At 47.0% G+C, this 13,820-nt stretch overlaps 1 protein-coding gene across 4 annotated transcripts; it reads right to left on the bottom strand.

The window, feature by feature from the left end:
• Positions 1-237: 237 nt before the first annotated feature.
• Positions 238-10,259, bottom strand: GHRH (growth hormone releasing hormone). 4 transcript variants are annotated; one of them, XM_049870046.1, is made up of 6 exons: positions 7,872-8,078; positions 6,786-6,909; positions 5,251-5,350; positions 4,848-4,952; positions 2,801-2,920; positions 238-367 (listed from the first exon to the last, which is right to left on the bottom strand). In XM_049870046.1, exons 3-6 carry the CDS (start codon positions 5,328-5,330, stop codon positions 349-351), a joined length of 324 nt encoding a protein of 107 aa, XP_049726003.1. In that variant the 5' UTR covers positions 5,331-5,350; positions 6,786-6,909; positions 7,872-8,078; the 3' UTR covers positions 238-348. The 4 variants fall into 4 exon arrangements, with proteins under 4 accessions (XP_049726003.1, XP_049726002.1, XP_049726004.1 ...); XM_049870045.1 differs by lacking the exons at positions 6,786-6,909; positions 7,872-8,078 and adding an exon at positions 10,124-10,259; XM_049870047.1 differs by lacking the exons at positions 6,786-6,909; positions 7,872-8,078 and adding an exon at positions 8,208-8,251.
• Between the last annotated feature and the right edge of the window lie 3,561 nt (positions 10,260-13,820).

The following is a 13,820-nucleotide window of genomic DNA, read 5'->3' as shown; positions in this document are numbered from 1 at the left end:
AACCTTTCCACACCTCAGTTCCTTTGTCTGTGAAATGAGGAGAATGCTAATGCCTCCCAGGGGGCTGTGTGAGGAGCATATGAGATTCCACACGTGAAGCCACCTGGCTGGCCTTCTTGAGTGCTTGGTAAATGTTAGCTGGTTTTTATGATACCTGTAATACCACTTTGGGAAATGTAACTAAGACACATGTAAAAAACTAGGCTGAAGAGAAAAGAAAAATGACATGCAGACCAGTATGGGGGGATTTTATTGTATTTACATAGGAAAAAGGAGTCAGAAATTCATAGGATTAACTGGATTCACTTATGTTTTGGATACAGGTAGGATAGAGCGCAGGTGGAATCTTCATCCTTGGGAATTCCTGCTGCAGAAAGAAAGATAAAAGTTTAGCCTGGAGGACTAATATAAGGGCGAATTAGGGCTGGAGTACTAGGAACCAGGGTGATAGTTACTACAGTGTCAGGAACTGGCTGTCTGGGTTCCAGAAGAGGTAATGTGGGGTGGAGGGAAGGATGTGCATGTGTGCCAGCAAAGCTGACCTCAGCCTCAGCCCCAGCTCTGCCACCTTGCTCTCACTGAGACCCTGGGCTGGTTACTTCCCCTTGAAGAAGCTGCCTCTGCTCTCTAGGCGGGGTCAGCTTCCTTCTGGCACCCTTTGTGTCTCTTACTATTTATCACTTGTTTAATTCCTGTCTCCCTCCGTGCATTATGAATTCCAGGAGTGCAGGGACCCCTGCTATCCTGTTCACTGCTTTACCCCCAGCCCAGAGTCTGGAACATAGAGGTCACTGAAGGGTTAAATGGATAAATCTGAACCTCAGTTTCTTTACAGAGCTGTTATACAGAGCACAAGGTGTTTGGGGTGCAAAAGTAGGCCATAAAAAAAAAAAAAATTCACTCCCCAAGTCCCCTGGTGGTGCAAATGGTTAACACATGCAGCTCCTATTGAAAGGTTAAAGGTGCAAGTCCCCCGAGAGACTCTTTAGAAGAAAAGCCTGGTGACCTACTTCTGAAAAATCAGCCATTAAAAACCTTGTGGAGCACAGTTCTACTGTGACACACATGGGGTCTCCATGAATTAGAATCAACAGGTTAATTGGTTTCCACACTATGAAGGTGTAAGAACTCATTCTGATTTTGGGTCCTCTTAGCCCCACGAAGACCTGGTATTTGCAGCAGTCGAGCTGGAAGGCGGACAATGGCTGTGGCAACCTCCAGACTTCTCCCTGTGTGCTTTGTGACTTCTAGCTCTCCAGAGACTCTGTGAGGCCTCCAGCTTTTAACCTTCAGTAACGAAGCCTGCATTCTTAGGGCTGTCCTCCTTGGGGCCACTTTAGCCTACCAGAGTCTGGTGGGAGCCATAATGCAGGTGAACGATTACCTAATCCCAGCGTGAGACACACAGGGAGGCATTCTTCTTAGAGGCATTCTTCTTAGGATTCTAGCCCTAGGGACCTCAGAGGTGATGGGAGCTAACCCCCTGCTTTCATAGAGGAGGAAAGTAGGAGGCTGATGGTTGCAGCATACAGCCCTGGATCCCACCCCTCCCTTATTCTGCCCATCGACCTGCTACTGATTGAATCTCTGCAGGACTATAGTTGGTGAGATTTCTGGGCTCCTGGCGTCTAATTAGGTTGGGAAGAAAGCAAAGGAGCATGTGGAGAGCTCCATTGGGAACTGGATCTGCTTAATAACTTGGTCCAGAATTTCCAACAGAGTCACGTTGGGACATGCTTGTGTTCACAGTTTAAAATTGGGCTCTAAAATACAGTAGTTTCTTCAAACGGTTATGTATTTCTTAGGAAACTTTGTCCATGGAGTGGAGCTTGTGCAAAGAAGTCCCAGGAAGGCAAAGTAGGCCTTGGTCCTACCTGTGCCTGACATTGAACCAGCTGCTGCTGCCCCCTTCTTTGCCTCAGTTTTCTGATACCGACGGTAGCTACCATTTAATCATGATTCCACACCAGAAACACAGGTTCTAGACTGGAACATTTATGTACTCTTGGCACACAGTGAGCCCTTGATAAGTGTTTGCCATTATTCTTATTTTCTTCTGGATCTTTGTAACCACGCTAGAAAGCAGGTACTCTTACCTCCACTTTACAGAGAGGTTAATCACTTGCTAACGGACACACAGCCAAATAGGGCCCAAACAGTCTGACTCCAATTGTCACAGAATGTGTATTAGCTGTTTAATGAAAAACTAATTTGCTCTGTAAACTTTCACCTAAATCATAATTTAAAAAAAAAAAAGGAAAGAGGAGAAAACAAAGAATGCCCCTTCCCTTTAAGGATACTTCCTAAAAGTTGCAAAAAAAGAAACAAATTCAGATTCCTCGGTCTTATTCCAAACTGTTGAACTAAATAACACTTTCAGACACAGACTCTGAGCCTGATCTCTTCCTGCTCACTGGGGACACAGCAGTAGGTGAGGTCCAGTCTCCATCACACATTTTCTGTCCTTTAGTTATTATTATTATTTTTTTTTTTTTTTGCTGTTTTTGTTGTAAAAATATATGTAGCACAACATTTGCCAATTCAACATTATTCAGCATTTTTCACTTGTATAATTCAACGAAACCAATTACATCAATCATGCTGTGCAACCATCGCCAAGATTTATTGCAGCCCAAATGCCCTTCCTGTAGTTCTTAATGTGTATAAGAAGGAACCTGATTGCCAGTTGGCTTGGCAGAGCCCCACGCCTTAGGAAAGGAAGGGATTCTTTTCTTTTCCTGGCAACCCGCATGGAAGGAAGCCTCTGAGGTCCTTAAACAACGCACACACGTATTCCTACCTGTGTTTCTGCAGCAGGGCCACCAGGACGCTCTCCAATGCCATCTGCTTTTGGTCTGCCCACATGCTCTCCACTTGACGGCCAAGGCGCACCCTTGCTCCTTGCTCCTGGTTTTGCTCTCTGTTTAGTTAGAAAAAGAGAAACAGCTGAGGTTGCTTTTTGGGTAGAACTGTGGAGAGGCTTGGTAGAGGCCAGGGCAAAGTAAGGCCCCTCCAAATATATGCAAGCCCCTACTCATGAATATATGAGTACGGGTGTGTCTCTATACCTGTTTCAATAACCAGTATGATGTGGACTCTTCCACCCAAGTGAATTAGGTTCAACAACATTTTAGAGAGGCAGCATACATAGTCGCAAAGAATATAGACAGTGAAACACACAGTTGCAAAATACCACCCCCCCCCGATTAGTTATTAATTACAAAGGGAAAATTATTAGCTTTACAAAGGAGAAAACTGGCAGACGCCACGCTAACCAAGTGGTCAGAATTAACATCACCAAACTGACACCATGTGTCTGATATGACGCCCTGAGAAGGACACAGTATCGGTTCTGTGAATGCATAACCTGAATCTAATCCCGAGGAAGCATCAGGCAAATCCAACACGAAGGACATTCTATAAATGATTGGCCTTTACTGATCAAAAATGTCAGTGTCATGAAGACTGAGGAACGGGCCCGATTAAAACAATCTGAGGAGGCGTGACTACTAAATGCAACTTGCGATGCAGAATTGGACTCTGAGTCAGAAAAGAAAGAGTAGTTATAAAGGACATTTTGGGACAACTGGTGAAATTTGAATATGGACTATAATTGATTATATTGTGATTATGTAAATAGGAAATGCCCTTTCGTTAGGTTTTAGGAAACCAATTGAAAGTATTTAAGGGCAAAGGGTCATGATGACTACAATTTACTCTCAAATGATTTAGCAAAACAATAATAATATTTGTGTATGTCCGTATATCTCTGGAGCCCTGGTGGCACAGTGGATAAGAGCTCAGCTGCTAACCAAAAGTTTGGCTGAATCTACCAGTAGCTCCTAGGAAACCCTATGGGGCAGTTCTCCTCTGTTCCATAGGCTTGCTATTAGTTGGAATCGACTCGACCGCAATGGGTTTGGTTTTGGTTATGTATATCTCTAGGTATAACTATAGATAGAGTAAGCAAATATGGTAAAATATTAGAAATTTGTGAATATAGGAACGGGCATGTGGAAGGAAGTCCTTTGTACTATTCTGGCAACTGTTCTGTAAGTTAGAAATTTTTTTCAAAATAAAAACTAAAAAACAGTACAGGCTGTGGAGTCAGATTGTTTGGGCCCTAGCTCTGCCTCTCTTTGGCTGTGTGTCCTTTACCAAGTGATTAACCTCTCGGTAAAGTGGAGGTAAGAGTACCTGCTTTCTAGAGTGAGTGGTTGCAAAGATCCAGAAGAAAGTAAGAATAATGGTGAACACTTATCAAGGGCTCACTGTGTGCCAAGTGTACATAAATGTCCCAGGGCAGAACCTGTGTTTCTGGTGCGGAATCATGATTAAATTGTAGCTACCGTCGGTGTAGTTAGTGCTGGAGCCTAGCGTAGGGAGAAGCACGTAGTTGTAAGTATTCAGTGAGCATTTAATAGTGAGAGGAAGCTGAGGTTTAACATTGGTGCCCTTCTGCTATAGAAAGGCCAGAAATGATAGATGCTATCTATAAAAAAAAAAAAATTTTTTTCTATACAAGGGAGAAAAGGAGCCCTGGTGGCGCAATGGTTAAGCACTTGGCTGCTAACTGAAAGGTCTGCGGTTTGAACCCACCAGCCTCTCCATGGGAGAAAGAGGTGACAGCCTGCTTCCGTAAAGATTTACAGCCTTAGAAACCCTATAGGGGAGTTCTACTCTGCCCTAGAGGGTCTCTGTAAGTTGGAATCGACTTGATGGCAATAGGTTTGGTTTTTTTGGTTTTGTACAAGGGAAGAGACCAAACTTGGTCCCAGGCCTCCTGTGTCAGGGCCCCCAAACTGATACCTAGAGGTGTGGAAGAAATCACTGGAACTTCTGCTTACCCCTGCTGCCTGCTCATGATGTCCTGGAGTAGCTTGCGGGCAGACAGCTGGCCCAGCACCTTCCGGTAGCTGTTGGTAAAGATGGCATCTGCATACCGCCGTGTCCTGGAAGGAGTCAGAGGTCAGAGGGTGGGTGGCTGGGGCCAGGCGAGGGGACACTGGGAGCTGCACTTGCCATGCCCTTCGTTGCCCTTTGTCCTGCTCACCCCCAGAGAGGCTCAGCTCCTGGGCTTGATGGCCCCCTGGAGCTCAGCATCTGCCCCTCCCAGAGATGGGCAGTGGGTGCTGCCTAGGGAGATAGCTGGGGACTAGCTGATGGCTTGGTTCTGCATCCCCCAACCCCGGTGGCAGGGATGGCTTGGGGACAGCCAGAAACCCAGGCCTTGTTGGCAAAGCTGCTTACCTGAGGGGCAGAGACGGTGGGGAGCAGTGGGCATCACTGCTGAGAGTGAGGACCACGAGGAAGAACACCCAGAGCAGCATCCTTCACCCCTGGGTGGCACCTGGAAAATGACAGGAGGGGAGGGTCAGGAGTAGCTATAGTCACAGCGATGCCATTTGTGAGCTGGGCCCAGCCCTGTGCTCAGCTCCAAGACAAGCCTTGGTCCTTATCCTTTGAAAGCTGTGGGGTGGGGGGTCGGGGCGGGGAGGGACACAGACTCTGGAAGTCAGACAGACCTGGGTTCAAGTTCTGGCTCTGCCAGCCAGGAGCTCTGACCTCATTTTCTCTATCTGTAAAATGGGCATGATAAAGCTACCCTGCTGATCTCATAGGGTTATACAGAAAATTCATGATAGTGGCAAAACTGCCTCATGCTATAAGGCAGTATAGATGGAATTCAGGCCTCAGCAAGTGATAGGGGAGGAGCAAGCACCTACCTTCAATGCCCCTAAACCACTCCACCCGGGGTGGCACTGACAGTAGGGAGCAGGGCCAACAGCTCAGGCTATGAGTCAGACAACTCCGAGTTCAAATCCAGGCTCTGCCTTCACCAGCTGTGTGTGACAGGACAAATGGCTTCTCCTTTTGGTGCCTCAGTTTCCCCATCTTTAAATGGAGACAGTAGCCATACTTCCTCCCACACAGAATCTTTGTGGGGATTAGACGTGATGAGGTGCGTGAAGGAAGTAGCAAGTGCCTGGCACAGAGGGACGTCTCAATAGGCCATTGCTGGAAACCCTGGTGGCTATGGCTGCTAACCAGAGGATGGACAGTTCGAATCCTCCAGGAGCTCCTTGGAAACTCTATGGGGCAGTTTTACTCTGTCCTATAGGGTCACTATGAGTCAGAATCAACTCGATGGCACTGGGTGGGTTTTTGGCGATTGCCTAATGTTAGGCCCCCTCTGAGGTCAGGCTTATCCTGTGTTTATTTTGCGTGGAGTTGGAGGGAAGGAAGGATGAAAAAAATGATTGCCTAATGTTAGACCCCCTCTGAGGTCAGGCTTATCCTGTGTTTATTTTGCGTGGAGTTGGAGGGAAGGAAGGATGGTTGGTTGTAAATCCTACTCCAGAAGCTTAGATTCCACTGAGGAGTCTGAGCCCTGGAGAAGACCCCAGCGCCTGGGGAGCCAGTATGGCTGAATAATTTCTTAGATCTTGTAATTGCACTTAGTTGGGGCCTGTTGACACTGTGCTCTGCAATTAGCGGAAGCAGTCAGCAGGGAAAGAGCCCGCCTCACCTGGGAGGATGCCAGGGCTGCCAACCCAGACCTGTCCCAATATGGGAAAGGCTGGCCCGGGGTGACTTAAGCCAACCAGGAACTGGGCCTTCCCTAGGTCCCCCCTGGCTCAGCAGGAGATAGTCTTCAAGGGGATGCAGATCCATCCCGAAGCCTCCTTTCCCATGATCATCCAACATGGCTCCCTTTCCTCCTCCTCCCTGGGCCTGCTGAGACGTGGGGTCCGGTAGACTGGGCCTGCACTGGAAGAACCTACCTTCCACTTCTGTGTTCACCTGTGCTGTCAAGGAATCATCCACCTCACTCCAGACACTGGGGTTCCAGAGAGGGCACCCACCATGGGCGGCTCACTGAGGTATGAGGCCCCTGCACCTCCAGAGCTGGAGGAAGAAGCCGCCTAGGGCTCAGTCATCAGCCCCTTCCACATGTGTCCCCCCATACACACAGGCAGCCCTCCAGTTCCTGCTCTACACTTGCTGCCAGTGAGTGACCAGGGGCTCACTACCCCCAAGCCAGTCCTCTTTCCAGGCAGTTCTTATTGTTAGGAAGTCTTTCTCACCTTGTATCAAGCCCGAATCCCCTTACCCTCGTTGTTGTTGTGTGCCCTCCAGTCTATTCCGATTCATAGTGCCCTATATGGCAGAGTATAACTGTCCCATAGGGTTTCTTAGGCTGTAATCTTTATGGGAGCAGGTTGCCAGGTCTTTTCTCCTGCAGAGCGCCTGGTGGGTTTGATCTGCCGACCTTTCGGTTAGCAGTCAAGTGCTTAACAATTGCACCACCAGGGCTCTGCCTCCGCTATTCCAGTAAGGATGGGAGCTAGAGAAAAGACTAGAGCATGGTGTCTGCCCCCAAGGGCTGCCCTTTAGTATCCACCTTCATCCACATAAGGAGCCCTTTAGAGAAGTTTTGCTCCTCAGGCCAAGGACCTTCAGTCTGTCCTTCTTAACTTACCACATCATGTCTGGCTTTCTTTTCCCAACTGTCCCAAGCTGCACCTCTGACAGTGGGATTGGCTAAGCAGGGAGATCTTTGGGGGCAAGGAGAGCCCATTAACCAAGAGCTCCAGAACCATTGCTTCTCCAGTCACCCAGCTGCAGCCTACGCTTTCTTGCCTTCTTTACTGCCGATCTTTGCAAGGTTTGGGCACATCCAGGCACCCAGTCACCTCATTCTCCTTCTAGAAGCCCCTTGGCTCTCCACTCCCTCTAGAGCAAAGCCCAAGTCCCTCTTCTCCGCCTAAGCTTCCCCTCTGCCTCCTCACCTCCTGCCCCTTCTCCATAGGGCCAGCCCAGTTGGTTCCCAGTCCCTGTGCCCCCCCCCCCGGGTCTGCCCAGCCTACCCGCACTCCCATCCTCTGGAGCAGGTATCACGATTCCCATTTTATAGCCAAGGAAACGAGTCCAGGGAGGAGAAGGGCCTTTTTCCATGGCCCTCCATCCAATTAGTTTCGGAGTGGGCTCTTCAGAACGGGCCTTCCAATTCCCAGGCCAGTGGCCTTCCTCCTGCTCCACGCCGCGGCCCCCCAGATACACTACCCTATTCACGGTACTCCCTATTCATGGGACACTTCAGAATTCATCACCTGCATGTGGGAAACAGTGCCAAAGAAACAGAAAGCTTTCACCCTTTGTCATCCGGACTCAGGGGAAGAAAAAAAGGGAGCAAACAGGGGCACCTGCTTGAATGGTGTCTCCCTAAGCTCACAGTGGTTTCAAGGAGTTGAAAATACCTCATAAGAGGGCAGAATTTGGGGAGCAAGTAATAGTAAATGCTGTAACACCCTGCTCACTCAAAATGAGGTTTATTACATCATTCTGGGTAACCAAGTGGCACTACACTTGGCATGGGTGAAGGCACTCTTGCAACCACCGGGCTATGAGAACACAGTGCATGGGGTTGCAAAACTCCACCGACAAAGATGGGAAACAACCAGAATTGTCCAGTTTAAGACTAGAGTTAGGATAAGAATTTGGGCAACAAAGGATAAAACAGCTGTTGGCAGACAGTTTACACAGGGCCATTCCAAGAAGCTGAAATTCACTGACTTATGTGTAACACAAACTCAACATCATTCCTGAGGACCCGTTGAAGACTCCAAAGGCATTTTAGGGTTTATTATCTCTCATTATGAATATCATTTTGCTTTCTGCAGTGCTTCCAAACCAATTCTGTGATTAGATGCATTTGAGGTTGTCTGGCTACAGGATGAATGGGCAATTGGTCGACATTAGTTGGCACCCTCTGCTAGCCTTCCTGCCAAGAACGCACTGAGAATTCTGCAGATGTGGACTTCTGCTAAAGACAGAGGTTAGGTCTCAAGTGTCAAAACAAGTAAGACCACTTTTGAACACCTAGGAAAAAATGTTCCACCTTTCCTAAATATTCTGCTTTGTAATTCGAGACTTCTAAAGCCATGACCTGAGGGGCCCTGGTGACTATAAGACAATGACAAGGAGCAAGGAGTCCTGGTGGCCCAACTTTTCAGCTATCAGCTGCTAACTGAAAGGTTGGTGGTTCGAACCCACCCAGCAGCTCCATGGGAGAAAGACCTGGAGATCTGCTCCAGTAAAGATTACAGACTAGAAAACCCAATGGGGCAGTTCTACTTTGTCACACAGGGTCACTGTGAGTCGGAATCTACTTGACAGCAACCAACAACAAAAAACAATGAAATCCTGATCCAGTTTAACTGTTTCACCAAGAATGTTCCAAGTTGAAGGAAATGTAAGTGCTCAATGAGGAAGCATCTTAATTGTCATTCAGGAGTGGCACCTACCATCTTTCAGAAAGGATTTGAGGCTGCTTATGGTGAAAGACAGGAATACATAAGAACCATTACAGTAAAGGTCAAGAGACAAGAGTCGCGTAATGGAGAGCACCCAGGGTGGAAAATTTTGTCTAAAACCTAGAGTAGGGAACACGGCTGCAAGTGAACAAGAAAGTGAAAAACCAAAAAAAAAAAAAAAAAAACTGTTGCCATCAAGGCGATTCCGGCTCATTGCAACCCTATAGGACAGAGTCAAACTGTCCCATACAGTTTCCAAGGAGCACCTGGTGGATCCAAACTGCTGACCTCTCGGTTAGCAGCCATAGCTCTTAACCACTACGCCATCAGGGTTTCCAAGAAAGCAATATGTTATTAATTTCCAGGCAATTATGTTGAATCGGTTCTGAGTGATTGATGAGCAGTATTGATTTGCACGTCCACTTGTTTCCTCTCAGATCCTTGGAAGAACCTTGCCATTAACAAGAGAATCTAGCCCCCAAAGCCTGCCTGTACACCCCTGAAGGTGCATTGATACCTCCCTTACCTCCAACAGTTGCTTGGAACATGCTCACCTGCTGCTTCTCCATGGGTTAAGGCGCCACAGCATCCAAGATGACTTCAAAATGGCACCAACCATTGAAAGCATGTGCCAGAGCCCCGGACAAGGGGTTATTTTATCTAGAGAGGGGCCCAAATGCACTCACCAGTCCGTGGTCAAAGAGGATGGTGCGGAGGGCCTCTTTGAGTTGGCTTTTCTGAGTTGGTGAGAACATCAACTTTTCTTGCCCCCAACCAGCCTAGCCCCCAGGGCCACCCTCTCTCACCTCTGATGTGGCAGGTCTCCCTCTGCTATGAGGCACTGCTCCAGTCCCACAGGCTTGAGCTCAGCGTTTGCTCCGGCAGCTGCATGGCACTCCCATCATTTATACCTTCATTTTCCCAAGCTTTGTCAGCGTCAGAGAATCAATTACCTACAAGTCAACCGAAGGACCAATTTTAGCATCACACTGACAAAACCCTAATAGGGGAAAGAGGTTTTGCCCCTTGCAAATTAGATGTGTACTGAGCTTCCCCTTTATCTTTGAGGAGGGTGAACAGAGTACAAAGTTGTACTATTATTCTGGGAGGAGTAGAGAGTATAATAGTGCTGCTCTAATAATTGGAGTACTTACAACAATGAAACACCAAGGATTCATCTCTTCTCTGAGACAAACGTGCCTGTTAAATTTTTCATATAGTTTTGTGTTGTCCGGGTGTAACTTTATTTCACTTTAGGGTGGGAAACTTTACCAATAAGTGTTTTTCTCTCCTTAGTGAGGAAAGTTTATTGCTATCTCCCTTGTCATCCAATTATCGAGATTTTCTCCCCTTAGTGTTTTTCTCTCCTTAGTGAGGAAAGTTGATTGCTGTCTCCCTTGTCATCCAATTATCAAGATTTTCCTCCATTTCATTTGTTCCTGCTGCAGTCACAGGCTGGTTTAGGCAGCTAGCCCGAGGTATGTATCATGATACATCAAACAACCCAGCATCGGCTCTTGCCTCAGAGACGCTTGAAGTGAAAGGAAAGAGATGAGAAGCCTTAGGAGAGTTGTGTTTCCAGACATCTCTAGCCTGTAGCTGAGGAATCTTCAAAGAATGACATAAAGGAGTGGCAAGGCAGATGCGCTGATTTACCATTCAGTTGTTGTGGAGGCGTGGAAAGAGCTCCAAACCATGAGTCCAGACACTGGCTGCCTCCCCGCCCCGGGCCTGTCCTTCACGACTTCTGTAACCCTCAGCAAGTGACTTCACCCCTCCAGGCCTCAGTTTCTTTACCTGGGAACTCAAGAGTTGGCTCAGAGCAGCAGCTTCCAAACTTTTTTTAAGAACTGGCATAACTTTTTCCTCAGAAATCTTCTGTGGAAGTGCAGTATACAAAACAGATGAAAAATGTGGCTGTGCTGGTTGAAGAAGGGGGAGCACAGACCCCCTTTGCTTGCCCCCGGGACAATGAAACTACTGAAACTACCAGAAGTTTCCAAGGGCCCATCTAGCAATGATATTTTGTGATTTCTGCTGCTTAGCCTGTGCAGAGTGATGCTCTTGGCAGAGAACACACATCAAATGCTCCCCAGAAAAGCAGGGACTGAGTAGCATGTCAGCCTGCTGGCATCGACATGAAGTGGCCAAATTAGGCCACATCCAGAGATTCAGAGTGGGCTGATGGAACACAGCAGCAGGTGGCAGATGGAGTAGTTGGGAACCCCAAGGGCAATGGGTCATTGCGCAGACAAGAGGATGAGAGGTTACCCCAGAAAATGCACACTGGGAACCGCGTAGAACTGGATGCTGAGCCACAGCGCAGGTGCAGGACACATGGCGTTGGCTGGAGAAGCCATAGGGATCAGGATTCAACCCCAGTGGATGATTTGTGCCAGACACTGCACTAAGGAATTCATGCCTGATATTGGTTTCTTTGTCTTACGTAAAATGGGAGTGATAGAGCTCAAGTCATGAGGCTGTTGGGTGAGGATTAAATGTGCCAGTGCACAGAGCACAGGCCTGGCATAGGGTAAGCCTCACAAACGAGCTATTGCCATTGCTATTGTTGTTACAAATGAGGAAACAGAGGCACAGAGATGCTGCACACTCACCCACAGTCACAGAGCTGATCAGTAGTAGAGCCAGGACTCAAACAAAAGTTTTCTGACTCCCAAATTCAGTGCCCCATGCCAAGATGATGTTCTCCTAAGACCCTTCCTTGGTCCCACCTTTCTTTTTTGTCAAGAATTTTATCAGTTTTATTGAAGAGTAATTCACATACCACAAAACTCACCTCTTTTAAGCCTACAATTAAATGAGTTTTCATAAATTTATACAGTTATGTAACCATCACCACAATCCTGTTTTACTATCAATTCCTATTCCCAACTCAAGCCCCAGGCAAGCACAGATCAGTTTTCTGAAAGTTCATATAAATGGAAGCATACAACATTTGTTCTTTGGTGTCAGACTTTTTTCACTCAGCATAATACTTTCGAGATTCATCCATGTTATTCCGTGTTTCTCTAGCTTGTTCCTTTTTATTGCTGGGTAATATTTTATTATATGGATGTATCACAGTTTGTTTATCCTTTCACCTGTTAATGGGCATTTAGATTGATTCCAGCTTTGGACCATTACGAATAATGCTGCTACGAACATTTGTGTACAAGACTTTGTGTGAATGTATGTTTTCACTGCTTTTGGGTAGGTACCTGGGAGTAGAATTGCTGGCTCATATGAAAATCCTGGTGGCACAGTGGTTAAGAGCTTGGCTATTAACCAAAAGGTCAGCAGTTCGAATCTACGTGCCACTCCTTGGAAACCCTATGGGGGCAGTTCTACCCTGTCGTATAGGGTCAGTACGAGTGGAAATCGACTTGGCGGCAATGTTTTTTTAATGAAAATCCTGGGTGGTATAAATGGTTAACACATTTGGCTGCTAACTGAAAGTTTGGCTGTTTGAATCCACCCAGAGGTACGTCGGAAGAAAGACTTGATCTGCTTCTAAAAAATCAGCCGTTGAAACCCTATGGAGCGCAGTTCTACTCTGACACACATGGGGTCACCACAAGATGGAATCAACTCAACGGCAGCTGGTTTTTCAGTTTTATGGTAGGTGTACATTTACCTTTTTAAACTATTTCCCAAAGAGGCCGTACCATTTACATTCCCACCAGCAGTGATGGAGGAGGCTCCCCAGCAATTCGTGAGCTCTTAAAGAAGCATTTATTTCCTCATCCTACAAACACTTATTAAGCACCTAACAAGGTCCAAATGGAGTTCACGGGATTCACTGTCACTGAAAGACCTGGTTCCTTCTCTGCCTTTTAGGAGAGTGGGGCAGGCCTTTCCCCCCTGCTGGGAGGAAAGCACAGCGTGTGGACACAGTTCTTGTCTTCAGAGAGCTTCTGGAGGCAGGCAGACAGGAAGCTGGGCAACGATCCCAGCCGGTAGAGCCAAAGGAAGACACACCATACATGCTCCGAGACCTGAGAGAAGGGAGAAGTCACGCAAAGCTGGGAGGGCATCAGACAGGAGGGGAGAGAAGCAGCTGGGCCTGAAAAAGGAGCAAAGGCTTAGGTGGCAAATGGATTTGGATTTGAAACCCATTTACAAGCAGTGTGATTCTGGGCAACGTGCTTGATCTTTATGAGCCTCGGTTATCTCATCTGTACAATGGAGGTTGTAAAAATAATCAAAGCACAAAGAAATGAAAACATAAGGTTTATTTGGGCAGTTAATTGGTATGCATATGGGGAAAACCTGTTCAGAGAAGCCGAGGTTTCTTCTTAGGCCTGTTACAATGAGTTTTAGGGAAAGAAAGTAAACACAAGGTAGAATATTAACTGTTGTCTAACTTTACCATAAATTCAATCAAGCTTTCTTTCCTTCCTGAGATTGCCAGGTGGACTTTGTGACCTAGCTGAGGTATCTCAATTACTCAGGAAACTCCAAAGGTTTAAAATTGTCTTTTCAGAAAACAAGGGCAAAGACTAG

This window comes from Elephas maximus, chromosome 25 (assembly GCF_024166365.1).
Source record: "Elephas maximus indicus isolate mEleMax1 chromosome 25, mEleMax1 primary haplotype, whole genome shotgun sequence".
Lineage (NCBI taxonomy): Eukaryota > Metazoa > Chordata > Mammalia > Proboscidea > Elephantidae > Elephas > Elephas maximus.
This window is presented reverse-complemented; position numbering and strand designations above follow the sequence as displayed.

Coding starts and splice junctions, on each gene's coding strand:
- GHRH (XM_049870045.1), bottom strand. CDS start 5,330: ATGCTGCTCTGGGTGTTCTTCCTCGTGGTCCTCACTCTCAGCAGTGAT. Junction 4,953..5,250: donor CCACCGTCTCTGCCCCTCAG/GTAAGCAGCTTT, acceptor GACTCCTTCCAG/GACACGGCGGTATGCAGATG. Junction 2,921..4,847: donor ATCATGAGCAGGCAGCAGGG/GTAAGCAGAAGT, acceptor CTAACTAAACAG/AGAGCAAAACCAGGAGCAAG.